Source organism: Suillus paluster, assembly GCF_016628075.1.
Source record: "Suillus paluster strain FC165 chromosome Unknown EDB91scaffold_107, whole genome shotgun sequence".
Classification (NCBI taxonomy): domain Eukaryota; kingdom Fungi; phylum Basidiomycota; class Agaricomycetes; order Boletales; family Suillaceae; genus Suillus; species Suillus paluster.
This window is the reverse complement of record NW_024537667.1, coordinates 101,605-127,737: the sequence shown is the minus strand read 5'-3', so window position 1 is coordinate 127,737 and position 26,133 is coordinate 101,605. Positions and strand designations below refer to the sequence as shown.

General features: G+C 47.4%; 8 protein-coding genes across 8 annotated transcripts; 6 read left to right on the top strand and 2 right to left on the bottom strand.

The window, feature by feature from the left end:
* Window positions 1-71: 71 nt before the first annotated feature.
* EDB91DRAFT_1166564 (uncharacterized protein) lies at window positions 72-1,153 on the top strand. The gene is made up of 8 exons (XM_041320002.1): window positions 72-96; window positions 360-472; window positions 528-545; window positions 593-637; window positions 706-738; window positions 795-812; window positions 868-900; window positions 963-1,153. The coding sequence occupies exons 2-7, from the start codon at window positions 373-375 to the stop codon at window positions 879-881; spliced, it is 228 nt and encodes a 75-aa protein (XP_041171296.1). The 5' UTR covers window positions 72-96; window positions 360-372; the 3' UTR covers window positions 882-900; window positions 963-1,153.
* Window positions 1,154-1,405: 252 nt separating this feature from the next.
* Window positions 1,406-2,924, bottom strand: EDB91DRAFT_1263992 (uncharacterized protein; the record flags this gene model as incomplete). Its single annotated transcript, XM_041324471.1, has 3 exons — window positions 2,286-2,924; window positions 1,847-2,112; window positions 1,406-1,797 (listed from the first exon to the last, which is right to left on the bottom strand). Exons 1-3 carry the CDS (start codon window positions 2,783-2,785, stop codon window positions 1,406-1,408), a joined length of 1,158 nt encoding a protein of 385 aa, XP_041171295.1. The 5' UTR covers window positions 2,786-2,924.
* A 2,576-nt stretch (window positions 2,925-5,500) lies between these two features.
* On the top strand, window positions 5,501-5,875 carry EDB91DRAFT_1061713 (uncharacterized protein; the record flags this gene model as incomplete). The annotated part of the gene is made up of 1 exon (XM_041314474.1): window positions 5,501-5,875. A coding segment is annotated over one exon (375 nt), but the record flags the coding sequence as incomplete, so codon positions are not given.
* Window positions 5,876-6,013: 138 nt separating this feature from the next.
* EDB91DRAFT_1239673 (uncharacterized protein) lies at window positions 6,014-10,071 on the top strand (the record flags this gene model as incomplete). The annotated part of the gene is made up of 12 exons (XM_041321889.1): window positions 6,014-6,084; window positions 6,136-6,424; window positions 6,471-6,822; window positions 6,870-7,311; window positions 7,361-7,563; window positions 7,618-7,973; window positions 8,024-8,296; window positions 8,348-8,686; window positions 8,741-8,866; window positions 8,923-9,327; window positions 9,381-9,518; window positions 9,574-10,071. The coding sequence occupies 12 exons, from the start codon at window positions 6,014-6,016 to the stop codon at window positions 10,069-10,071; spliced, it is 3,492 nt and encodes a 1,163-aa protein (XP_041171293.1).
* A 2,772-nt stretch (window positions 10,072-12,843) lies between these two features.
* Window positions 12,844-14,064, top strand: EDB91DRAFT_1086840 (uncharacterized protein; the record flags this gene model as incomplete). Its single annotated transcript, XM_041316125.1, has 1 exon — window positions 12,844-14,064. The coding sequence occupies one exon, from the start codon at window positions 12,844-12,846 to the stop codon at window positions 14,062-14,064; it is 1,221 nt and encodes a 406-aa protein (XP_041171292.1).
* Window positions 14,065-22,942: 8,878 nt separating this feature from the next.
* EDB91DRAFT_1061683 (uncharacterized protein) lies at window positions 22,943-23,173 on the top strand (the record flags this gene model as incomplete). The annotated part of the gene is made up of 1 exon (XM_041314470.1): window positions 22,943-23,173. A coding segment is annotated over one exon (231 nt), but the record flags the coding sequence as incomplete, so codon positions are not given.
* Window positions 23,174-23,497: 324 nt separating this feature from the next.
* Window positions 23,498-23,964, top strand: EDB91DRAFT_1263987 (uncharacterized protein; the record flags this gene model as incomplete). Its single annotated transcript, XM_041324470.1, has 2 exons — window positions 23,498-23,558; window positions 23,615-23,964. Coding segments are annotated over 2 exons (411 nt in total), but the record flags the coding sequence as incomplete, so codon positions are not given.
* A 953-nt stretch (window positions 23,965-24,917) lies between these two features.
* EDB91DRAFT_1086838 (uncharacterized protein) lies at window positions 24,918-25,810 on the bottom strand (the record flags this gene model as incomplete). Its single annotated transcript, XM_041316124.1, has 4 exons — window positions 24,918-25,136; window positions 25,311-25,365; window positions 25,420-25,502; window positions 25,544-25,810. 4 exons carry the CDS (start codon window positions 25,808-25,810, stop codon window positions 24,918-24,920), a joined length of 624 nt encoding a protein of 207 aa, XP_041171289.1.
* Window positions 25,811-26,133: the final 323 nt, after the last annotated feature.

The window sequence follows — 26,133 nt, the reverse complement described above, 5'->3', positions numbered from 1 at the left end:
GCATCTTTGGGCGAGATGGCGGGAAACGGACTTACTCGTCTGTATTGTGCTGGTAGATATCATTCCTAAGCGTGATATAGTGGCTTGGCCTGCTAGCTGTAGAAAAAATCAGCTGATACAAAGACAACGCGCAGATTTGATTAAGAAAATTGGGAGTGGGAAACGGACTTACTCGTCTGTGTTGTGCTTGTAGATATCATCGCTAAGCGTGATATAGTGGCTTGGCCTGCTAGCTGTAGAAACAATCAGCTGATAAAAAGACAACGCGCAATTTTTGACGAAAACGCGCACCGCGCAAGGTGCGGAACGCGCAAATAATAAATGTGCAGGTGTTACACCATAAAGTAGCACATTCTTACCAATCTAGCTACCATGAAGCTCGCTTTGTCTTTTGTCTTTTTTGCCATCGCTTTGGTACAGATGACGGCAGCAGCGCCCGTCGTCGACAACAGTGTGGAGCAGGACCTCGAATGTATGTTTCGACGTATCTTCTAGTATTCGCACTTTCTGACTAGATATACATCCAGCTCGTGGCGGCGTATGGTGTAGGTTAACGTGCCCGCAGTAGTATCCGAGTGACATGTCTAATCAGATACCCTTGACTGGCACATTGAATACGAGTCCCCTAAGGCTGAAGGTAATTCTCCAGTGCTAACTTTGATACCAAGCGTTACGATATTCACTTGGTTGACCGTGAAAACGCAGTCGTCGAGAAGCGCACGGAGCAGAACCTCGAATGTGCGTTTCAACGTGCCTTGTAGTATTCGCACCCTCTAACTTAGATATGCATCCAGCTCGTATCAAAGTCCCATGTAGGTTGAATTCTAACGTGCCCACAGTAGTATCTGAATGACATTGTCTGATTAGATGACCTTGCTTAGGACTCCTTTGATGTCGAAGGTAAGTAATTCCCTAGTCCTGGCCTTGTTTTCGAACGTTCTATTTACCCCGTTCAATCACAGATGATTCAATCTCGACTACAGCAAGTCTTTAGTTCGGCTCTGGAGTCTCGGCCCTTTTTAAATAATTATCGCCGTTAGCATAAGATTAGAAGCTCGGGGTTGTGGATCCCGGCAGCGAGTAGAGTTGACTTTCCATAGTGCGAATTAGTCTAGCAACTATCGACATTTACCATCACTATAACCCACAGTTTGTCTTGTAATAAATTATAGTGGAACGAAATGCTTGGATGCCGTGAGCCTGTCCGGTAACTCGGTCGGTTGCTGGAATAATGCCTCTCGAGTGCGACTATGGATAGGTTTCGTGTACTTATGTCGGGTACTTCAGCATGTCGACTATGTACAATCTACTTATCATTTGAGTATTAATGGAGCGTGAGCTAAATACACAGCGCAAATATAGGGTGTGATATATAATGCATCCAGAAAGAAATTCTGATCGTCGTCTAGAGCACTATCTTCTCCTGTAAAGACACAGAAGGCGCCAAGGACGCTGAGCCTGCAAAGGCCTGCGTCTGTGTCTGCGTCCCAGCCATAACACCGACAGGAATGATATATGTACAGTGCAACCGCGCTGCAATGGCGCTGCTACTGTCGCCCACGTTTGCATCGGTCGTTTCCGCCGTTCCATTTGCTTCATTTTTTTTCTGCAGCGGTCGCATACGGCCCACAGTGCCGGGTTCCTCTGGCCGAGGCCCCCATCTTTCGACGCACTTCTTGTCTTTGTAGCGCCTTGGTGGATCACATTGGCGACAAATGCGCTGGCCGAGGGCATTATTGGCGTGGAAAGAGGTTGTGCAGGGTACTGGTGCGAAGGTAGGGATGATGGCATTGTGAGCTGGCACTACGTCATCAGCTTAAGATGTCCGGTCATTAAAAAAAGGCACGCACCGATATTTGTGCTGGACCCTGGGTTGCCCTTTCTTTGGGGGCACCGGTAACAGGAGGGGCAAAAATACAGGGCTGATCGGTCCTGAGCTGACCAGGCTGATCCAATGGACCAACAAGGATACCCCTGGACTGGTGGGCCGCCAAGACAGCGGGGGGAGACTGTGACGGTTGGTCGTCTGCATTGAGATGGCTTCTTTCATTGCCAGCAGCGTCAAGGAGGAGGTCTTCCATGTCCTTGGAAGTAGCACGGATACTAGAGCGGCTGTTAGAGCGGGATTGAGAATTGTGAGTAGGCTGGATGGTGAGGTGGTGGTTGAGGTGTTATATTTGGGAAGTTGTTGGTGATGGGGGTCTAGGTCAGTAACGCGACCACTGGACATGGAGGTGACTTGGAGAATGTGAGAAGATAGAAAGGTGGTATGAGATGGGACTTACAAAAAGAGGGGGCTTGTGGTCATATTCCCTATTGCGAAGTCGTTTGGAAGGGGGTGGTGCAATGAGATAGGAAGGGTATCAAAACTGCCTGAGCGAGGACGGCCAACAGAGATGAAGGGAGGAAGAGGAGGGAGGGCAGCTGCGATTCTGGGATTTGCGGAGTAGAGTCTACAGTCGTCAAGCCGCCAGTTAATATTCGGGATGTGACCACCTGTCAGTCCGTCTCTGAGAATACGGTGTAAGACAGCACGTGCGTGGGCAGTGGGGGATTCGATGGCAGCGAGACACTTGTTGAGTTCTTCGTAATATTCGAGCGTAACACGTCTGCTTGCTTCTGATTTTTCGAGTCGTTTCTTTGTGTCGCTAAGTTCTTCTGTTAGTCTGTCATTTTGGCAGTAGCTGTTACGGAGTAGATTAGCAAGCCGAGCGTCACGGTTGGAATGATTTTTATTTGGAAGTGGGGATGTCATAGTATGGAGTTGTGCTGGAGGTTCAGACATGGTGCGCTGATGGGGGAAGAGCCCAGTGCTTGAGGAGGGACTTGAGAGTCGATGATCGCTCGATCACGATGGCGTTTACGTCACCGTGCATGCGACAAGTAATTTGGAAGTGCCACTTAGGTCGGCGAAAACCTCGATATTTTGCTGGTAACGAGATATGTAGATTGCAGAGCAACCTAGAGTAACGTTCCTTCAATAAAGACTCAATTACCTCCCAAATCCAATATTTGCATGGTCTCATGAGCGTGCGTGGTTTCGTCTCTTGTTGCCAGTTGGGGACCGAAACCTCTGTCCGACACCGTCGCGGGTCATATACGGCTAACGAAAGGTAGCACATCCAATACAAACAAAAGCCGGGCCGTCAAGGGTATACTAATCGAAGTTGATTTAGCTTCGTATTGATCTTCATATGGCTATTCACCGTACCGTATACGGTATACGACCGTCGACCGCACGACATCCACACATTACAGTAGAAAACATACCCGTACACTCAAAATTGCCTCAAAGTCAGATTCTGAATGCACCGCGGGTCTCTGCCGAAAACAGCTGGTGTTGCACTGATAGACATAGATGCTGTGAAAACAGCCACGACGGCGAGGAAGATGTAACGCATTGGTTGTACAAGGTGATGTATGGTAGAAAGACGGTTGGAGTTTATGTCCTAAAAACCTCGTTAACCATTCTGGCCGAATAAACAGTGTGTATTAGTGATTGTTAGTCGGCTCTATGACTGGTAGGAGAAAAGGAGGGCAACAGCAAATCATTATATTTAAAAATTTAAACCTGTTATTAAGGCGCGAGCTCACTATCATAAAGACAGCTCGGGTTCGATTAGGCAGCATGCTCGCATCGTCCGGCAGCGTCACGGCGACGCTGACCACAGCTCTCAAGAGCGTCGTCAATCTTCTTCGGCGAACGGCTCATCCGTCGGATAACAAACGCTCGGGCAGACTTGTTGTACTGAGCATAAGCATAAGTGAAGGACGCTCCACCTCAGTCTTGAGACCACCTAGATCTACGTGAAGCCAAAGTTGGCATAGGCAGCGATAATCGAGAACACGGGCTACGCGAGGCAGAAGGAGCCGTGCAAACGCCGGGTGATGAAGATCGGCGCCTGCGAGAGAAGTCAAACTTGTGAGCAATTTGTCAGTGTTAACCGTCAACCAACCACCGAAATATTTGCGTTATGGTTGTGCAACATACATTGATTATTTTCGACCTTCATTGAGCAGCATCGAGCCCTCGGCCCGTCGGAAATTGGAATTCCTTCACTTGGGCTTGGCTTGGGCCTGTGCCGCGGTTGCAAGGACATATCGGATGGATCGGGTGGTGCGCTCAGTTGAAGTTGATTCCCAGGTGACCAAGTGATGGAAAGAAAGTCAGGAAGCGGGTGGAAACAAAACAGATAAGCAGTCAGATGTTTTGTTCAGTGAAAAGAATTAGGTTAAGGGAAGAAGGACGATGAAAGACATGGAAAAAAGACAGCTAAACCGAGCGTTGAGGGGTGGTTAGGACATGAGGGGAGTGGACTTGGGATGGGTAGACCAGAGGACAGACAACGACAGATATCAAGGACGCGAGCACTGACCGACCAGTGTTTTTCAACAAGGACCTGCAAACGAGTCAGAAGCGGAAGCACCAGGGCTGTTACAAATGAGCCCAGCAGAAAGGCGGACTCACGTCACATCAAATACTTGAGGAAAATTCTTTCCTGATATACTTTGTTCCGAACTAAGTTCTCAAGATCTCAGGTGGCAATATTAATCTGCTGGCATTGCAGATGTTCGAAAGGGTGGTCGTGTTAAGTTCTTCCTACACTGCCACGAATAACAATATTCAGCACAGAAAAGCAAGCCCCCATATTACATCCTCACAAACAATGCGATTCTTCTTTGTCCTCGCCGTTGCTGCTGCTTCGACAGCATCAATATCTGCAGCATCAATACCTGCCAGTAACCCTGTCAGTGAAAAATGTCCTGAATTTTGCAACGCATCAAACTGCTGCTCTGGGCAGCTATGCTTGCCGTTGGGATTAGCTTGGGTGAGTATGAGTAGTTTGCGTCTTGGATTCAACCGCATGACTCACCGGCATGGTAGTTATGTGTGGATAGTCACTGAGTGGCATTTCACGATATTGAACTACAGTGAGTCGTGTTTCTGCTTTCGCATCGATGCAGTATGGTTGATGGCACGACGCGTGATTTACTCGTAGCGAGTTATTCAGATCTGCTAGCTTCGACGTCCTCGTGAGGATCCAGGCGTGAAAGAAGTGGATACATATAGCAGAGAGAGAATGACTGTTAACACAGACAATATTAATGTCAACTTTGAAGCTATAGTGAAGATGTCATGGACGTCGAAACAAATTTATGACGTTGTACTTACGACTCGGACGATAGGAAGTTTGAGAACGTTCTACTTTCAGCACGAACGAGGATGTAAAGGTGACTGATATTACCACTCGAAACTAGTGCCCGCACCTCAGAAGCAACAGTTGCTATTCATTCCTACTTAATCCAAGTCAAGAAAAAATTGAGAGGTATTGCAATAAATCAGAACTCGACCGGTTGAGGTTTAAGGCAGTGAGGCTGTTGCATATTGGTATCGGTACCTGGGGCTTGACGCTCAGCGCAAATATTTTGTTGTGATTTGTTTTGGCTCAAAGTCAATGAAAGTCTACTAGGGCTGCTTAATTTTTGCTTTGGACATAAAATGCTTGGACGTAGTAGTCGATTAGTTTCTAGGCAGCGACTTCCTCGACCAGCTCGACTTTACTCAAATCCTTCAAAGAAAGTAAATGCGCCGGCTACCGCTTTCGCCCAAGTCCCCCTACCCCATTCAGAGTATCCCCCCTTCTTGGCACAGAGGGAGGAGGACTCGACCCATCTCCTCGCAATGCACGGCTTTCTAAAGCGCAGAACACCATACACAATCCTGCCAACACCCCTTCCAGATGACCGTGCTTCAGCTCTGAACAGCTTCTACTTTACCGATTCTCCAACTCAGGACCAGCTGGCCGTTATGGATGCATGTCTCCACAATCTATACGACGTTCCACGCGCAAAACAGGTCTTTGAACAACTCAGGACCAGCAAGTCTGGCGAGCCCTTACTCGAATCTCGCATACACAACTCCTTCTTAGAAGCTTATATCGACATGGCATTTATCAAGGAGCCAGAGGACAGAGCTTTGTGGGTCGAGGACGCGTCTCAGCTCTACAACCTCATGGAAAAGGGTACTGAAAAAGTACACCCGACCGCGTCCACTTATGCTATCATGCTGCTAGCATGGAGACGGTACCCTTCATTCACCACTCTACTTTTTCTTACTCTGACCATCCTTTCTAGTTTCAATCCCGAGTCTGACACACCTGTCCACCTCTCCAACATGCCAAACCCAACAACACTCCTTAGTAACCTCATAGAGCGTGACATCTCACCCACAACAGTCGTCGCCGATCGCGTTTTATCATCATCCGAAGAAGCTTCTGACATCATAAAATTCCTTTCCAAAGCCGCGGTAGAGCTTAATCTCCCTCGTGTGTTGGCTGAACTCGGTCAGGCAGAATCGCTCGGAAGTCACGTCCCAGACCCATTGGAGGATGTCCCAGAGGTCAAGCCTGTCACGCGACTCGCCGTACGTGCTGCATTCTTTCACTTGAATTCCATTCACATCCCCTCAGACGCCCTCTGAGGAAATTCTGGACGAGGACGGCAACGTAATGCCAGCGGAGGCAAAGGAAGAAGTTCCCTTCAACCTCAACAACCTCCGCAACCACTTGGCTCAGGTCACTCTTGCACGACGCGTCCTCCCAGAAGACCTAGCTTCCCGACAAAAACTCCTGGAAGAATCCGTCTACGACGTTGCGGTGGAACGCCTCCGACATGAAGCCAAACTTTTCGACGACCTAGGTCTAGGCAACCGCGAACTCCATCGCGCAGATTTGCAAAAATGGATGTGGGACTGGCACCAAAAACTCAAGACGCGTCTCGAGGCCGAAATAAAGGGGATCATAGCTGCAGAGGCCAAAATTGGTAAGCATATATGCGCCTATCAGACATCCATATTGACCACCAGCTAGCTTCAACCAAGAAAGTACCCCGAATGGGCCCCTTCCTCTCCCTCGTCAAGCCCGAGAAGCTCTCCCTAATCACTATCCTCGAGATCATGCGCCTCCAAGGCAGTGGTGGCGTCTCAGATGGCATGAAAACTGCCCGTGCGCTGCTCACTGTCGGGCGCGCCGTCGAAAATGAGTACAAAGCTGAGATGTGCAAACGCAACAATATCGCCATCCCCTCGCACGCGCGGCCGAACGAGTTCACAGGTTATTTCACGGGCCTTGGGTACCGGGACTTGCATGCGCGCCGGGTGACGGCTGCAAAGTACATGGAGGACAGCGAGGACTGGACATCAGAGTGGACTCAGCTGCTTAGGGTACGCGTCGGGAGTATCCTCGTAGACTGTCTCATGGACTCGGCGACGATCGAGCGGACTGCTGTGGATAAGCGCACCAACGAGGAGCTGTAAGTTTACTTGTTTCCTGCGTGTCACATGGGTTGAAACTCTCTGCAGAAAAGAGAATCAACCCGCGTTCTACCATGCATACGAATATGTGCGCGGGCAGAAGCTTGGTGTCATCCGGTTGAACCCCGTGGTCTCAGAACGCATCGCAAAAGATGGCCTGCGCGAAACGCTTCACCCGCGTCATCTGCCCATGCTTGTCAAGCCCAAGCCGTGGCTCAACCACGACCAAGGCGGATATCTCTACAATCGATGTGAGTACAACATCCAACTCTATTAATCCTCGCTAACAAAGTTGAAATTACTAGCTGCCGCCATGCGCTTCAAAGACTGCCAAGAACAACAAACCTACCTCGAGCATGCATCCGCACTCGGTAACGTCGAGCTCGTGTTCGCAGGACTCGACGTTCTCGGTAGTACACCCTGGAAAGTCAACCGCAACATCTTCGATGTCGTGCTCAAAGTCTGGAATTCTGGTGAACGGCTGTGCAAGATCCCCCCTGCAGTATTCGACCAGCCAGAGCCTGAAAAGCCCCCGAACATGAACGCGGATATCAAAGCCAAGAGCGTGTACGGAACTCGTCTGAAGGCTTTTATGCAGGAGAGAGCGAATAACCATTCTGATCGGTGTAGCGTCAACTATAAGATCGAGATCGCGCGCGCTGTAGGTTTTTCATCTTGTTCTTATGCTAGCGATCTGACCAAAAGCGAAAGTTTCTGGGCGATACGATGTATCTCCCTCACAACCTCGATTTTCGAGGACGCGCGTACCCCATTCCTCCCCATTTCAACCATATCGGGGATGACCTCAGTCGTGGGCTGCTCATGTTCGGTGATGCGCAGCCCCTCGGTGAACAAGGCTTGCGGTGGCTTAAAATCCACCTTGCAAACCTGTACGGGTTCGACAAGGGGAACTTTGACGAGCGGGTCAAGTTTGTGATGGATCATCTTGAGGATGTGTATGATAGCGCTGAAAAGCCTCTCGATGTGTGTCTTTTCCCTTCTTATTACGATGCCTTTGTGTTGACGCTCGAATAGGGTAGCAGGTGGTGGACAAAAGCTGATGATCCATGGCAATGTCTCGCGACGTGCATGGAGCTACGCGCAGCGCTCGAATCAGGCGATCCGCATGCATACATGTCGTCCCTCCCGGTACATCAGGACGGGACGTGTAACGGGCTCCAGCATTACGCCGCTCTTGGTGGTGATGTCAAAGGCGCTGCGCAAGTCAATCTCAGTGTGACGGACCGCCCGTCGGACGTGTACACCTACGTTGCAAACATGGTGGAGCGGCTGCTTGAGGAAGATGTGAAAAGGGGCGACAAGTATGCGATCATGCTTGCTGGCCGGGTTTCGAGGAAGGTGGTTAAACAGACTGTGAGTGTTCGTTTTGTTGATTGAGAGGCGTGGGCTGACATGATGTGGTGACAGGTGATGACTACTGTTTATGGTGTGACTTATATTGGCGCTCGTGAGCAGATCGAGAGACAGCTTAAGGATAGGAAGGATATTCCTGAGGAGGAGTGTTGGGGTGCTAGCGCTTATCTTGCCAAGAAGGTATGCATTCTCTCTCTTCCAAGAACTCCATCAAAGACTTACTCCTCCATTCACAGGTGCTCTCTTGCATCGGTGATCTATTCTCAGGAGCCAAAGCCATTCAAGTCTGGCTGAACCTCTGTGCCCGCCTCATCTCCAAATCCATCCCAGCCGAGCGCGTTCCAGACGCATTACAATCTCCCAAAGGACGTAAGAAGAACGGTTCTTCCCTCCCCAAGAACCGTATCAGGAAAGAACAAATGTCGTCCGTCGTGTGGACGACGCCTCTAGGTCTCCCTATCGTACAGCCCTACCGCAAGACGAAGCGAAAGCAGGTCATGACAGCCATTCAGAGCGTGTTCATCTCCGACCCTAACGCGCCTGCTGAAGTGAATGCTGTGAAGCAAGCGTCGGCGTTCCCGCCCAATTTTATTCATAGTCTTGATGCTACGCATATGATGTTGACTGCTCTCGAATGTCGCGTAGGTCCCTTCGGCTTGGATTTTTTTTTCGATATTGATGAGTGTGGTTATAGACCCAAGGCTTAACTTTTGCGTCCGTGCATGATTCTTATTGGACGCATGCTAGCAGCATCGACAAGATGTCTGAAATTATCCGAGACACTTTCATCGCCTTGCATTCCTCGGACGTCCTTGAGAAATTGGCTACGGAGGTACGTATCGTATTGCACGTGCTACTCAACCACAATACTGAAATTCTTGTTGCAGTTCCGCACCCGATACGCATCCCACAAGGTTCCTTTGGCATCGCTCCGCAGTGGTAAGCTGTTGAAGAACCTCCAAGGCGCAGGCGTGCGTATCGTAGCTTCGTCCGAACAGGCAGCTGCGCTCCGTGAAGGCGGGTTCACGTCGTTTGACAGCATTATGGATGTCTCAGACGAAGAAGCTGGGTCCATCGCCCAGATGTCCCAGGCATCGGAGCCTCAGTCGCAGACTGAGACTCCAGTGACTGAGGTTCCGAGTCCCAAGCCCACGTCAAGCAAACGCGGACGGCCCGTCAAAAACGTGATCATCATCGAAGGGAAGAACGATTTTTCAACTGTTACGGAGCATGAGGAAGGAGACGAGGACAGCGCAGGCGAGGACGACGCTGATTCGCTTCTGGTGGATAAATTCGTTGATTTGAGCGCTGTGCTTCCACCTCTTCCGAAGAAGGGCGATTTTGATGTGGAGACAATCAAGAAGTCGCAGTACTTTTTTTCATGAGTCTGCGTGTGCGCTTTTGTCATCCGTCTTTTGTCTTTTTCATGCGATGTTTCGCTGTCCTTGTTTTCGCCCCTGCATGCTTCATCACGCCGCATACGTACGCCTTGCATTTGCATATCTATCACTAACGTAATCTTACATTACTCACGTTGTCACATAGACCTACTTAGATGGAATAAGAGTTTACTCGCCTCTCATGATGCATATATTTGTCTACATAAACATCAAGAAATTTGGTAAACTCGGATTGCTTAAAAACTTGAAGTAAAGGGACAAACTCACTACTATCATTGAACACAGTATCGACACGTACAGTATTACATTTTATTTCGCTCATTTTGTTTTTTTCGCAAATGAACGTATCCCCATGCCCCACGACAACAAAGCTATGAAAGGAAACAGTGGTTTGTTCCCGACAGCGGATTCGAGCTGGCACTGACCTTGCTTCCCAAGGTGATATTGTGTTCCACGCCAAATTGCCAATAGATCTTGCTTCACAAGTCAACTAAGTTCTCAATTTAGGTGGAAATCTGCTGGCATTGCAGATATCATCTATTCGAAAGGGTGTTCCGACATCGCCATGAAGGACAATATCCAGCACATAAAATCAAGCCGTCTTCCTACTATCCCCTTCAGATTTATCATTCTCACAAACAATGCATTTCTCCCGTGTCCTCGCCGTTGTTGCTGTTTTGACAGCATCAACAACCGCAGCATCAATACCTGTCAGTGGAGAATGTCCTATAGGTTGCGCCATATTATTCTGCTGCCCTGGGCAGTTATGCCTGGGGTATAGCATACTTTCGGTGAATATGAGTAGTTTGCATCTTGGATTTAACCATGACTCACCGGCGTGGTAGGTATGTGTGTAGACAAGTAGAGGTCGAGGTTTAGGACAGACGAGGTTTAGAAATGGTAGGACGAGGATTAGAAATGGGAGGACGAGGATTAAGAGTCATCACGAAGGTTTTCGGCGCTGTGAATAGTACCAAAGTGGATGTTGAGAATACACGCAAAGGGATCGTAAGGCTCCGCGGCACTGATGCTGGCGTCTTGTCATCAAACCCTCCAATCCCGTGTGGGAATAGAGTAAGAAATATACCCGGCAGCAAGTCAGGGTTATTGTATTACGGTTAGACTCTCTGTACAGCCTGTACAGCCAAAGGTCCGGCACCTCAGATGACAGTAAAGGCACGACCCGAAAAATGAGTGCAATCAGGATCTGAGACGCCCATGGATTCGTTTACAAACGACGGGTCAGTGTCCGAGTCCGCGGGTGACGTGAAGGACTGAGCGGGGTGATCATCAAAGCCTCCCGTTTCCTCCGAGAAGATTGTTGTGACATCAGGATCATGATCATACATAACGCGCTTAGCAAGACCAGGAATGGGACATTCTGAGGAAACGTCAAATATTATCCAGCCGTCTGGTTTTCCAAAGTAGCGACCCGCACATCTTGAATGGTTCGAGACGCCGCGTTCCAAGTCGTGCTTCATGACCGCATGGAATAGAACAAGGATAAAAGACTCTAGGTCATGATGTACACCGCGCTCGATTTTTGCGAGACGAACTGTGCCCTTCAAGTTCTTATCTGAGCGCAACATCTTCTCCAGAAGCCCTCCGGCCATGAACAAGGCAGTGCCCTAATGGTGATGTTTGGTGGAAATCAGCAAGCGTTAAAGCGTAGATGTACTGTGATCTCTGCCCCTGGAGCTCTGGAACTTGATAGAATGGTTTCCTCGCCTCTGGTGTTTGGCTGGTCGACCGAGAGAGGAAGCTGATCCAGTGAAATCATTGTTTCAGTCTTGGGTAGCACCACCGAGGCAAGCTCGAGATCCGTAATGAATCCTTCTCGACTTCCAGCGTAGCCTGGCTGGTCGAGAAAGATATTGCCCGGGTTGATGTCGCTATGAAGGGTACCCTTATCTTCCCGGAGTACTTCATGTCCTAGAAACATAACGATTAGGACAGTCAGTGCCGGCTACTTAAATGATGTTTTACCTTTGAGTGCAGCGATAGACCCTAACCTCATTCATCTTTACTGATAACCTCAACCTGAATGTACGTATCCAAGGCCTAGGAGTCTTCATCTCTTCGAGGGTATATGACTTCAGGTTCCAAATGGAGAGGTCTCGGAGCGTTTGGCCGGAGGTGTAGATTTAGCTGTGTTTTCTCTGTTGTTGTATAGTGACTGGCCCACGAGCTACCTTCATCCCTTGTTGTAATTCAATGGTAATTGTAGACTGCACCTTGAAAACAGTGATATGAGGAGGCCCTTGAACTCGTACCACTACCATGGTCAGTTTTCCCACGCATTTTCGTGGACAAGGTAGAGCGACGCCCGCTCACAGTGAACAACTGGCTTCGAATAAACATCATAAACATCATAAATCAAACACCTAAAGCACACACACGAACATGCAGCCAACCCACATCAAAACCATACCGAAACTGAACCACACACGTAAAATACCATCCCGCACCACGAGAAACACGCATCGCAGACAAGATTAAGAAACAAGCCTACGCCCGACGTAAAAGAAAACACTAACTAACGACCTTACACTAACGTCGCACCACAGCTAACCGTCCTCCTGAGAACAGATCCCTGAATATAGGTACCCTAAAACACGTCCCCACATCGCTAACAAAATGAACCCGGCCACACAGTGTCCCCCGACCCCAATGTTTGACACCCAGACAAAATCTGCGACTCAATACGAAACTATAAAACCCCCCTACAATTCTCCAAACTCCCCCGTCCACCCCAAGATGAGGGATAAGGAACCGACATCCCTTAAAGCTATCTCCCAAACGACTCGCCCATACCCCTCCACTCCCCGCCCCTCATCCCAGACCCCTCGCGCTGGTCCGAGGTACTTCCCACAGAACGTCCTACCAGACGACGACAGCATGGAACAACCCCCAAACCTCTTGCCTGATTCTCCCCCCTCCCCAACATCTCCCCCAAACACACCCACACCCATCTACCGCGAGATCAGCGGGCCCACACAACCACCTGACCTTCTCGTCTTCCGTGAATTCAACGTCACAACCACTACCCCCCAAGAGACCACGGCAACCGAAGTTAAGAACAGCGACCTTCATAATTCCATGCACGCCCCTGGTAACGCCATGGTAGACCAAATCATGGGCGCACCCCACAGCCCCCCTACCATACGTGAGCAAACCGAGGAAGAGGATGCCATCCTTGCTCACCTCGCACTAGCGGAAGCAAACCGATCCGTACTAAGCCAAAACGGAATTAACCACTGCACAATCCTACCCCAGTTCACTCCCACGCCCATCGGTGGCTTCCCCAAGATACATATGGCGCACTCTGCCCAAATATTCGATCACCTCAACAATAAGGTGCTCCTTGCTTGGTTCCAGGTGGAGCACCCGAAGTTTATGGTGCAAGTCTTTGACCAATCCGGCAAAGATGTAGCGGAGAAAACGGCAATCATAGCAGAACACATCCGAGCCAGTATATCAATCATTTCTGACTTTGTTCACCAAGAAGCTCCACCAATTCGTGTCTCCCCGCCCCATCCCCAAGGCGGACGAGGAGCTAAAGAACTCCCCATTGGCTTCTTAGTACACAAGATCTCCGAAGAAGCGAAAAACCTAATCATAGACCAACGTATATGGTCCTCTACGGACATCACATTTGAGGCGCTACCATTCAACTGTGCAACCCCCCCAGAATTACTATTCTGTCTATCCGGTTTCACCACACCAGATGCAGACATTGTCCGCAAAACTGTCATCGACATCTGGGCATACGACGACAACAGATGCCACATTGATGACACCTTCTCTATGTGCGGGTTCCCAGATGACGAGCTTGTGTACAAAGCCACGCATGACCTCATTCACTCCGTTCGCGTCGAAATCTTAGACTTCAAGGTGACAGGAGGTCTATCTGTACCTCGATTCAATATATTCACAACAAGTCCAACGAATAACGCGAAAACGTGGACAGAACTATGAAGCTTCCTTCACATCCTCGAATACCCCACTGGATTAGACGGCTGTGGAATAGCTGCGGCGCTATACCCCTACCAAATCTGCCACTCTCTCATGCACCCACGCGGCCTATGTCCATTCCCACAAATCCCACAATGGAATGGCCCAAAACTGAGTAACAGGAACGCGACAAACCCATCCCGTCAGACAGGGAGACCCAGAGGTGGCAGACCAGGCCGAAACACCTAGACCCATCATATATCACTATATATCACCTCTCCATATGCCAAGTATATACAAAAGTGTACCTCACTCCTACTACGTGCTAACCTCCAAACCCCCCTCAGCCACTTTACCCCCCAACCACCCAACCTCTTATGTACCACCTCGTATCCCCATCCTGTGAATAAACTCCCGTCGCCACCTGTCAGCTACCCGTCCCTCAATAATTACACTCGCCACAATAAACCCAACTTAGGCCCAGTACCTGTGTGAATTGGAAAATTGTCATGGCAAAAACGGATCATCGAGACGCGATCCGTTCACCACTGATTCCCTGCCCAAATATACTGATCGCATTAGCGAGACAGGAAAGTGGGAATTGTCTCACCAAAGCATGGTGCATGCCAGACCACGGAAACCTATTTAGGTTTGGACGAGTCGTGCCGAGAGGCTGAAGTTTTTACTAGTAGAAAATTGGAGCGTACTGGGCATCCCTATTCACCAAAAATGCTAACATAGTCCACTGAAAGGCGGCCAGGATATGCCGACTCTAAGCTACATAACGATCGTAATGTAGCCTTAGTATAACGATCACACCCACTTCTCAACATCCCCCCCCTCAAACTGGTCTCTCTGCTGGCCTTGGCTCTCGCCCTCATGGATGTGGAGGAGAGCCACCTCATACCACTGGGTGGCCCTCCGATGACCGTCCCCGAGGATCTGGAAGTGGATCTGCCCTACCCAGGCAAGAACTAAATCAACCGCAACACGCAATCGAAAACAACCAACACCTACCACACAACCTGTGCAACAACCCCAACCAAAATCTCCAACGCCCCCTAAGAACCCCCACCACAAATGACCCACACAACAAAACACCCGCCCGCCACCCTGCACCAAACACCAACACCACACAACATACCCCGAACGCGAACCCAATCACTAACCATACCACCGACAACTGGAAAACAAGAGCCAATATCAAACTAGCAACACTAAATATCAGAGGACGCACCTCTGCAAACCTAGGTCAAAACCAAATCTCCAAATGGAATGAGAGACCAAAGGATAGGTGTACTATGCATACAAGAAACACACCTATGCCCAGAACACCAGTCACAGATCGACTCCCTCTACACATGCAGACTCCTAGTACTAAACTCGAGCGACCCGGCGAGACCCGGTAGCTCAGCTGGAGTGGCATTCATCCTAAACAAAGAAATAACAAACGCTTCGAGCGCCAGACTACATGTCATCATCCCTGGGCGAGCAATTATACTATCCATCAGCTGGCATGATAATAAAATAATTAATATACTAAACGTGTACGCACCAAATAACCTGAATGAACACAGAGACTTCTGGAATACGATCCAAACCGAACTACATAGACATAGCCTCGAATCAATAGACTTCCTGATGGGAGACTTTAACCTCACCGAAGACCCTATTGACCGCGCTCCTGCAAGACTAGACAATGAAAGCGCGATAGATGCATTGAGGGACCTAAGAAACACACTAAACCTGCAAGATACATGGAGAATAGAGAACCTGCACTGAAGACTATTCACACTCAGTAGCAACCATCAAACACTATCACGCCTAGATAGAATATATACATTGAGTAGACATACCGAAAGTCTAATGGAATGGAACTCACTAATAAGCCAGATCCTGTTATGACCAACGTCCCTTAACCTAACTAGTAGGTGTCTGGAGATCGGATCACACCACAGGACTCGTCTGAGAGAGGATAAAGCAGGGATAGTATTGAGAGGGAAACATCTAGGCCTACGATGACGTAAGAACGAAGAGGTTAAGTCTAAGGAGTACTACTGACTACTACCTAGACTATATACTATACTTGGGTCGGAGATATCTGAGTATGAAAGGTTGTGATATATCTATATACGGTCATAACATTGCACCTAGGGTATAGGGCATCTTTATCAACCAATCAACTACAAGAAGGGGAAAAGGGTTCATAGGGGTATTGGTGATTAAGCAGGGTTCTTAGGGTACTGCTTCTATTCAGGGTGAACGGAGATTAAGAAGGGTGAGAGAGTTCTGTGACAAGAAGTCTCGAGCGGTGATTAAAGGATCTCGATAGGAGATAGGATCTGGAGATGTATCGGGTACGATTGGATCTAGGGGTTTCTCCAGGGTCTTCGGTAATGAGCATGCTTCTCTATGAGTGGCGCTTCTGTGATAGGGTTCAGGGGTGTAGCTGTGACTGTGCAACAGGTTCTAATGTAAGGGGTTCGGTGAATGACAGAGGTAAGGTAACTCTTAATGTGTCATGTGTGGGAAGTGAAGGTCTGCGATGTGAAGGGATGATGATTCTTCGAGAGGTGGCTCGTAAAGGACTCTCGGTTATGGTTCGATCATAGAGGCATGTAGATGCTTATGATGTAACCCGTTGCCTAATCGTAGGACTTCTAAGGATGTGATGACTTCGTATGTCTAGGGTTATGGATATAGATGGATGACGTCGATGTAGTATAGATGTGATGTAAAGATAGTGATCGTTAATCGGTTATCCATCTTATCTTATCAGGGATCTTATCTAATCTAATCTTATCGGATAGGGTCTCTTAGGTTTGATAATCGAAATTTAGATGCAGTTGGTAACATTCATGACAGATCCCCACTGACCACCAGATGGTCTCCGTCAGATTTGCGCCTCCAGACCTACCCCACATAGGGAAGGGAAGATGGTCCTGGCCACCAAGCCTGATATCGGACACATCCCTAATGAACAGAATAATTGAAATGGGAAGAAAAACCCAGTCTATAATAGAAAACAATGCACAACGCACCAAAGAATCGAACCCTCAAACCATATGGCAAGACTTTAAAACCGATATAAATAAAATCGCTAAAGATACAGCAAAAACCCACCTACATAAGATACATCAACAAATACGCACCCTATCGAAAGACCTTCGCAAGCTAGCAAACGCGAACGACATCGACATGTCCGAAAACACAAGACTGAACGAAATTATCCTAGAAAAGGAAATCCAACACCTGCAAAAGAAAAACTTCAAAAAAACGACACTGAAAGCACAAGCGCAATGGGCAACTCACGGCGAAACAATCAGCAAATATTGGTCCAGAATGAACAAACAAAAATCCCCGCGAGACATCATATACAGACTAAACATCCCTAACACTAACAGGTACACAACTAAATCAGAGGAAATGGCAACAATCGCAAAGACGTACCATGAAGATCTGCAATCCAATGACACACTACACCACACAGACAGAGAAAGATGCGAAGCAAGAAAGCGAACATTAGCCGAAATACCGATTGAACAGAAACTCACTAACCCCCCGGACCGCATGAACGAGACGTTAAAAGAAGAACACATCCTTGAAGCCCTTCTCTCGTCAAAATCGGGAAGCGCTGCAGGCCTCGATGGCGTGCCTTACGATGTATGGAAACTATTACACAAAAAACACCAAGAAGCGACACAAAATGAGAAACCAAGTTTCGACATCATAAAGACAATGACCTACAGTGGCTCAAAAAACTGTCCACATGTTTGTGCTATTTTCACTATCTACATTATTGTATATGAATGGACAGGTAGACCAAGGTTATGCTAGTGGGGTACTCTGTAGTACTCCCTTGGGGCATGAATGTGAGCCCTTGACCGTGGGAATCCATGGTAATGTGGTGGCGCTATAGGCCTTAAAAAATGATGACTCATGTGGACAGTTTTTTGACCCAAGTATTTTACACAGATAATTAGCTGTTCTAGTATTTTGTGTGACCTCCCTTGCCCTTAATTCCTGCCTCTATCCTTCTAGGCATACTTTCAATCAATTTCTGACAATCCTCTGCTGTAATATTTCCCCACTCCACTGTAACTCTCTCCTATAACTCCCACACTCCTTTAGGAGGGTGTTCATAGGCTAAAAGCTTCTTCTTGAGTACTCCCCAGAGGTGTTCAATGACATTGACATCAGGGGATTGTGCTGGCCAGTCAAGGAGGTGAATATTTTGCTCTTCAAACCATTCTCTGGCTCTTCTGCATGTATACTTGGGATCATTATCCTGTTGTAAAATAATGTCTTCTTCATCAATTCCTGATTCTGCCATGGTAGGCAGCAAGTGGTGGTTGAGGATGTCCACATACTGCTCAGCATCCATCCTCCCCTCAACTTCTGCAAGCATTCCCACACTATTCCACCCCATAGTTCCCCATACCATTAGAGAACCTCCTCCAAACTTGAGAGTTCCATTAATCTCTCTGTCTATAAGAGGGCCCCCCTTCTTTTTCCACACATATACCTTCCCATCTGACCCAATTCTATTGATTTTAGTCTCATCAGACCATATGACCCGCTTCCAGTCCTCTACAGTCCAGTTTTGATGGGCTAGGGCAAAGGCTAGTCTTCTCTTCCTATGAGTGATGGAAAGAAGAGGCTTTTTCTTCTTTGTTACAGCCCTAAGATTGGCTTCCTTAAGGACATTCCTCACTGTTTGTGAAGAAACTGGAGTAGGGATGATGGAATTGATATGATGAGTGACTTGGACAGCATTATCAGCCTTTCCTGTGGTGATATGTTGGATAATGACCCTCCTATCAGTAGAGGTGAGTTTGGATGGACAACCTCCACTGGAGTTTTCCTTGTCTGGGTGACATTCTTTGATGAGCTTAGCTACAGTAGACTTGCATACACTAGTTCTAGAGGCTATTTGATGAGTGGAGAGGCCAGTAGTAGACAGAGAAAGGATATTATCCCTTTGAGCAGAGGAGATGGTTTTCATGGTGATTGTGACTATGATATATGGGACACACTTCATTATATACTTAGCAATAGGTTTAATAATGTCATAATGACACCACTTCATAATTTATTTAATAGTGGCATGACTTTATGGTGTCATAACTAATGATTTATATAATTTTAATCTAGGGTCAAAAAACTGTCCGCATGAGTTATCATTTTGTAAGGCCTATAGCACCACCACATTACCATGGATTCCCACGGGCAAGGGCTCAAATTTACGCCCCAAGGGAGTACTACAGAGTACCCCACTAGCATAACCTTGGTCTACCTGTCCATTCATATACAATAATGTAAATAGTGAAAATAGCACAAACATGTGGACAGTTTTTTGAGCCACTGTATGTGATGACAGATATCCAGCTACATGAAGTAACCACAAACTCCTCCTTCATGACAGGCTGGATGTGCCCTCTGTATAAGAAAAAGGAGCGCTATAAAATAGAGAACTATAGACCAATCACCCTACTAAACACTGACTATAAAGTACTTACCAAAGCACTTGCGATACAAGCTGCAAATGTCATACACAAATTGATTCACCCCAACCAGAGCGGGTTCATCCCCAAGAGATCCATCTTTGACCTGATCCATCTGGCACAAACTATGACCGCATACACAGACATAATGGAAGAAGACGGAGCGATCGTAGCATTAGACCAAGAAAAAGCCTATGACAAAATACAACACACATACCTGTTCGACACACTAGACGCCTTCCAGCTACCCCCAATGTTCGTAAAAACAGTAAAAAGCCTATATAAATCAGCATACACACATGTAGCTATCAATGGCTGTATGAGCGCACCCTTCCGAGTTACCAGAGGTGTGCGCCAAGGAGATCCGTTATCATGTCTACTATTCAATTTAGCGATTGAACCACTAGCATGCACACTGAGAAACTCACAAAAAATACAAGGCTTCAACATCCCTGGCCTGAACCATCAAATCATCGTCAACATGTACGCTGACGACACCACCATATACCTATCCAAAGACGATAGATACTCGGACCTAGAAGACATACTAAAAGATTGGTGTTTAGCATCAGGAGCGAAATTTAACTTAGAAAAAACAGAAATATTACCTATTGGTACTAAAGCCCACCAAGACCAAGTAGTACAACAAAGAAAACTACACCCCCAAGACGAACCATGGAATGACCTAATCCACGTTGCAAAAGACGGGAACCCAATTAGAACACTGGGAGCCTGGATCGGTAATGAAATAGACCACGCAACATCATGGGAACCAATACTTGTAAAAATCGAAACAAACCTTACTAGATGGAACACGTGCCATCCCTCCCTAGACGGGAAGCGTCTAATAACACAGATGATCATTGGCGGAATGACACAATTCCTAACTAAAGCACAAGGAATGCCTAAGTCGATTGAAACAGCAATCACAAAAAAGATACGTACCTTCATCTGGGATGACCGCAAATCCCCCCCAATAAGCCTCGCTCGCTTGGAAAGACCTGTATCAGAAGGAGGTCTAGGTCTACTAAATATCAACACCAGAAACGAAGCAAAAGAAATCACCTGGGTACAAGCATTCATGGACCTATCTAACTCCAGACCGGCCTGGGCCTTTGTAATGGACAGAATAATAAATAGCCTGAAGCCAAATGACATCAAAGACCAACCTGAAATAAACAACCTACTAACCTCCTGAGACCCACCAACCCGAGGAATAAGAGCCAACTGCCTCCCCAAACAAATAACAAACCTAATAAAAACAGCAAGAAAACATAACGTAAGCTTCGCTCCACTGAAACTATCGGAAAGAATCAAAAACCAAATGCCTGCATGGTACCACCTTGGCGCCCCCCAAAAAATGTATCACAGAACCAAAGACAAGTGCCTGAAAGACACCCACAAAGCGAAGTCAGTAAAAGACCTTAGAGAAATAGCCGAATGACTAACAAATACCATCACCCACCAAAACATGGCAAAATGCATATGTTATGCATGCATCGAAAACATATTGGCAGGATGCAAAGACCCCGACAAGTGCGCACGCACCGCAAAAAAAATCCTCGACAACCTAAATCCAACATTCAACCCTAACACATCCCCAAGAAAAGACAACTTAACCCTAACACACAGAAGAATAGAGAAAAATGCATGCATGAGAAAACAACAAAACAGCGAGATCATCTTCGACCCCACCATCACAAACAAGAGCCACATATCAGAGAGCTTCTGTATCTTCACTAACCCAGACCGCATAATACAACTCCCAGCCTACCACCTTCGCACACCAATAGCGGACTGCGGACGATAAAGACCCCAACTAACAATATATACCGATGGATCTTGCACCAACAACGGCAAACTAAATGCGTCATGCGGAGGAGGAATCTGGGTAGGAGATAACCATCAACTCAACAAAGCCATCAAAGTACCAGGAAATACTCACTCAAACCAGATAGGTGAGCTGACAGCTGTACTAGTAGCCCTACATTCAGCTGACCCACTAACACCCCTGAAGATCATAACAGACTCAAGATATGTCATAGATGGACTAACTACGCACCTGACAAACTGGGAGGATACCGGTTGGATAGGAATCGCCAATGCGACCCTCTTCAAATCCGCAGCCTACCACCTAAGAAGACGCCCAGCTCCCACCACATTCCAGTGGGTTAAAGGACATAACGGGCATATAGGAAATGAAAGAGCGGATCAACTCGCGCTCGTTGGAGCCCTCCGAACTGAACCTGACCAAATCGACACATACATCCCATGAAATTTTGACACCCAGGGAGCGAGACTAACAAAAATATCACAGAAATTAGCGTATATGGAGATCATGAACAAAACTAACCTCACCTACAAAAGGGCGACACTAGCCCTCCTCAATATAACAAGATTTGCCATTGAATCACTATCGTCCAACCTAGAAACGGACAAAACCATATGGCGCAGCTGCAGGAACAAAGACATCTCGAAAAATATCCAGATGTTCCTATATAAATCGCTAAATAACGCTTATCGAGTAGGAGAATTCTGGGAATCCATACCTAACTACACACACAGAGCATTCTGTAATCAATGCCCGGGCGAAATCGAATCAATGGATCACATACTAACACAATGCAGCAACCCCATCAGTAAAACAATCTGGCAACTAGCAAAAAACACCTGGCCAATAAAACATGGCCCCTGCCCTGAACCACACATCGGTCTAGTCCTCAGCTGCGGCACCATTTCCCTCCCAAACACGATGCGAGCCAAGACACCAAACAACATGAAAAATGCTCGGATAAAGAGAGGAGCATCACGTCTCCTTAGGATATTGATCTCCGAATCGGCGTACTTAATATGGACAATAAGATGCGAAAGAGTAATCCGCGAGTCCACCCACAATGAAGACACTATAAGAAGATGATGGACGAATGCCATCGACAAACAACTACAACTAGATCGAGCACTTGCAAGCAAAACTAGGCGAGACACCAAGATGGAAACAAAAGTAAGACTAACGTGGTCAGACATATTACTTAATCAACAACACCCCCCTAATGACGACTGGGTAACAAACCTTGAGGTTTTAGTGGGTATCAAGCTACCCAGGCCCCTGCAGAACAAGGCAACCAGGTAGTTCTTAGAGTCCCACACTATTTCATGACCATGAAATGTGAGTAAGTAGCATTTTCCCTCGGACGACTTTACTAGTGAGAGTCGCTATAAGCGTTTACATAGAGCTCGATGGCGTCAGTTGCTACGTAATAAACCTGCTTTTCCAAAAAAAAAAAAAAAAAAAAACAGTGATATTCAACAGCTGAAGCCGAAACAAGTAACACATTCTATATTCTGACAACAAGTTTCCCGAGTATCATACCTCCCGACACTTTCAGTCCAAGCGTGTCCCTCTTATCATAGACAATGGCTCCTCAAACCTACATTTTGAATTCGCCTCCCCCCACTCCTCTCCTAATGTCATCGCCAAGTACAAGGAGCGCAGGTTCGCTGTTACTTTTGGTAACGCAATCGACGCGGAGAGCAGTGCGAAGAGCCAGGTCAAGACACCTCAGGAAGGGGATGTGTTGTTGAATTTCAATGCAATAGTACATTTCCTGAATTGCTGTCTGCCTCACTGAACGAAGTGCATAGCGACATCCTAGCTCATGTTTGAGCAATATTTGGTTCCTTCACTCACTTTCTGTATCGATTCTGTGATGTCGTTCTATCAGAATAGCAAGCACACATCCAGCAGCCCATTTGATGCTGACAGCCTTCTTGTCTCATTCAACACGGCGTCCACTTGTCTCCTGCGTGTTACATCGGTTGGAAGCTCTCCACAGTAAAGAAAACCAACCCACATTCTACCATGCGTACGCAGAAGCTCAGTATCATCTAGTTAAACCCAGTGATCGCAAAACACACTGTAAAAGATGTCCTGCACAAAGCACTTCACCTGCATCATGGTCGTCAGACCCAAGCCATGGCTCAATCATGACCAAGGCGGATATCTCTACAATCGATGTGAGCATGCACATGCACCTCAACCAACGGCTCACTAACAAAGTTTAATTTACCAGCTGCCATCATGCACATCAAAGACTGCCAAGAACAACAAACCTACCTTGAGCATGCATCCGTGCTCAGTAACGTCGAGCTCGTGTTTGCAGGACTCGACATTCTCGGTAACACACCCTGGAAAGTCAACCGCAACATCTTTGATGTCATACTCAAAGTCTGGAACTCCAGTGAGCTGCTGTGCAAGATCCCCCATGTAGTATTTGACCAGCCAGAGCCTGAAAAGCCCCCGAACATGAACATGAACATCAAAGCTAAGAGCGTGTACTGGACCCGTTTGAAGGCTTTTATGCAGGAGAGAGCAAATAACCATTCTGATTGGTATAGCGTCAATTATAAGATTGAGATCGCATGCATTGTAGGTTTTTCGGCTTGTTCTGTAATGTCAGCGATCATGTACACCTATGTTGTGAACATGGTGGAGCGGCTGCTTGAAGAAGATGTCAAAAGGGGTGACAAGTATGCTATCATGCTTGCTGGTCGGGTTTTGGGGAAGGTGGTTGAGCAGACTGTGAGTGCTCGTTTTGTTGTTTGGGGAGAGTTGGAAGCTGACATGATGTGGTGGGGCAGGTGATGACTATTGTGTATGGCGTAACTTATATTGGTGCTCATGAGCAGATTGAGAGGCAGTTTAAGGATACGAAAGATATTCCTGAGGAAGATTGTTGGGGTGCTAGTGCTTATCTTGCCAAGAAGGCATACATTCTCTCTCATCCGAGACCCTCGAACTTACACTTATATTCTCAGGAGCCAAAACCATTCAAATCTGGCCTAACATCTGTGCCCACCTCATCTCCAAATCCATCCCAGCCGAGCGCATTCCAGATGCATTACAATCTCCCAAAGGGCGTAAGAAGAACAGTTCTTCCCTCCCCAAGAACCGTATCAGGAAAGAACAAATGTTGTCCATCGTGTGGACGACGCCTCTAGGTCTCCCTATCATACAGCCCTACCGTAAGACGAAGTGTAAACAGGTCATGACAGCCATGGAGAGCGCATTCATCTCCGACCCTACTGCGACTGCTGAAGTGAATGCTGTAAAGTAGGCGTCGGCGTTCCCGCCCAATTATATACATTGTCTTGATGCTACGCATATAATGTTGACTGCTCTCAAGGGTCGCGTAAGTCCCTTCGGCTTTGATTTTTTTTGGTATTGATGAGCGTGTTTTACAAACCCAGGGTTTAACTTTTGCATGCGTCCGTGCATGATTCTTATTGGACGCATGTGAGCAGCAGATAAGATGTCTGAAATCAACTGAGACACTTTCATGGCGCTTCATTCGTCCAACGTCCTCGAAAAATTGGCTACGGAGGTATGTATCGTATCGTATCACCCATGTTGCTCGACCATAATACTGAAATTTTTGTCATAGTTCCGAACCCGATCCGCATCCCACAAGATTCTTCTCGCGTCGCCTCGCAGCGGCAAGTTGTTGAAGAACCTCCAAGACGCAGGGATACGTGTATTGTAGCTTCATTCGAACAGGCAGCTACAGGACCCCGGCTGCTCCCTATACCGCATGTCTGCAAATTTTCAAAATTTTCCTTGCGGGGCACAACACTTTTGAGCCTTGTGGGGCGCACTTCGGACATGCATGGTAGCCAAAACATACCAAAAAAGGAAATTTTCCGAAACATATTACCGTGCTACTGAAGTACCTAGGCAAACCTGTGGTTCTGCCTCTTGCAAGACCGTACCACGAACTGCAACGCAAGAATCTCGCACACTGCCACCATCCCAGCTGCTTCCCACCTGTAGACAGTAATAAATTTGTGTTTTACAGTGTTTCATAGACTTCAAACTTACCATTCAAAGGCCCATGGTTTCATAGCGTGATACCGGCCCTCTGAGACACTGAGCGCGGATGTTCCAAGATTGTAGACAAGCTCCTTGATACTGGCAAGTGTCCATAAGTGTCCTGTAGACTTACTGTTGTGCCAAAAAGAGTTTGGGCAAAGGTATTCAGAAAGTCGTGTATAAGGAGAAAGTCTGCCTGACTCGATTTCGAAGATAGTAGACCCCCTTCTTGTCCCCAACCGAAGATAGCATGAACGGGAGCATGAAGCTCCTCCCAGTGGTCTGCAGAATGCTGGAGTGTCAGGTACTTAACTCCGAGGATACTGTCAGATGCTGGTCCTTGATTGCTGACTGTCAGAGCGGCTTTTTTCAGCTCGTCTAGGATGTTTTGCCAGGTCATAGCACAAACTTCACAAGGCAGGGGTTGGATGATACAAAAAACGGTTTGATTCTGGTTTGACTACCACAACTATTGCTACCAAATGTTCCGCATAAGTGTACCATATGTCAGTAAACATAGCTACATGGTGAATCCCTTCATCAGTTCGTAGTCAACCAGTGCCTGTTTAGGGAAACCGGACATCTGTTTGAGCTTTGTCGTTGGTTAGTGTACCATTCGCATGACCTTCAACCCGGGATCCACGGCCTCTCGGGGTGCTACCAACGGACATGGGGTATGTGCTACAGGCTTCTGGGGCACAACTTTTAGGACCATAGGATGGG

Excerpts from the sequence above, each read along its gene's own strand:
- EDB91DRAFT_1166564 (XM_041320002.1), top strand. The coding sequence starts at position 373 with ATGAAGCTCGCTTTGTCTTTTGTCTTTTTTGCCATCGCTTTGGTACAG. Across the intron at positions 638-705 it reads CGAGTCCCCTAAGGCTGAAG|TCGTCGAGAAGCGCACGGAG; the intron begins GTAATTCTCCAG and ends GTGAAAACGCAG.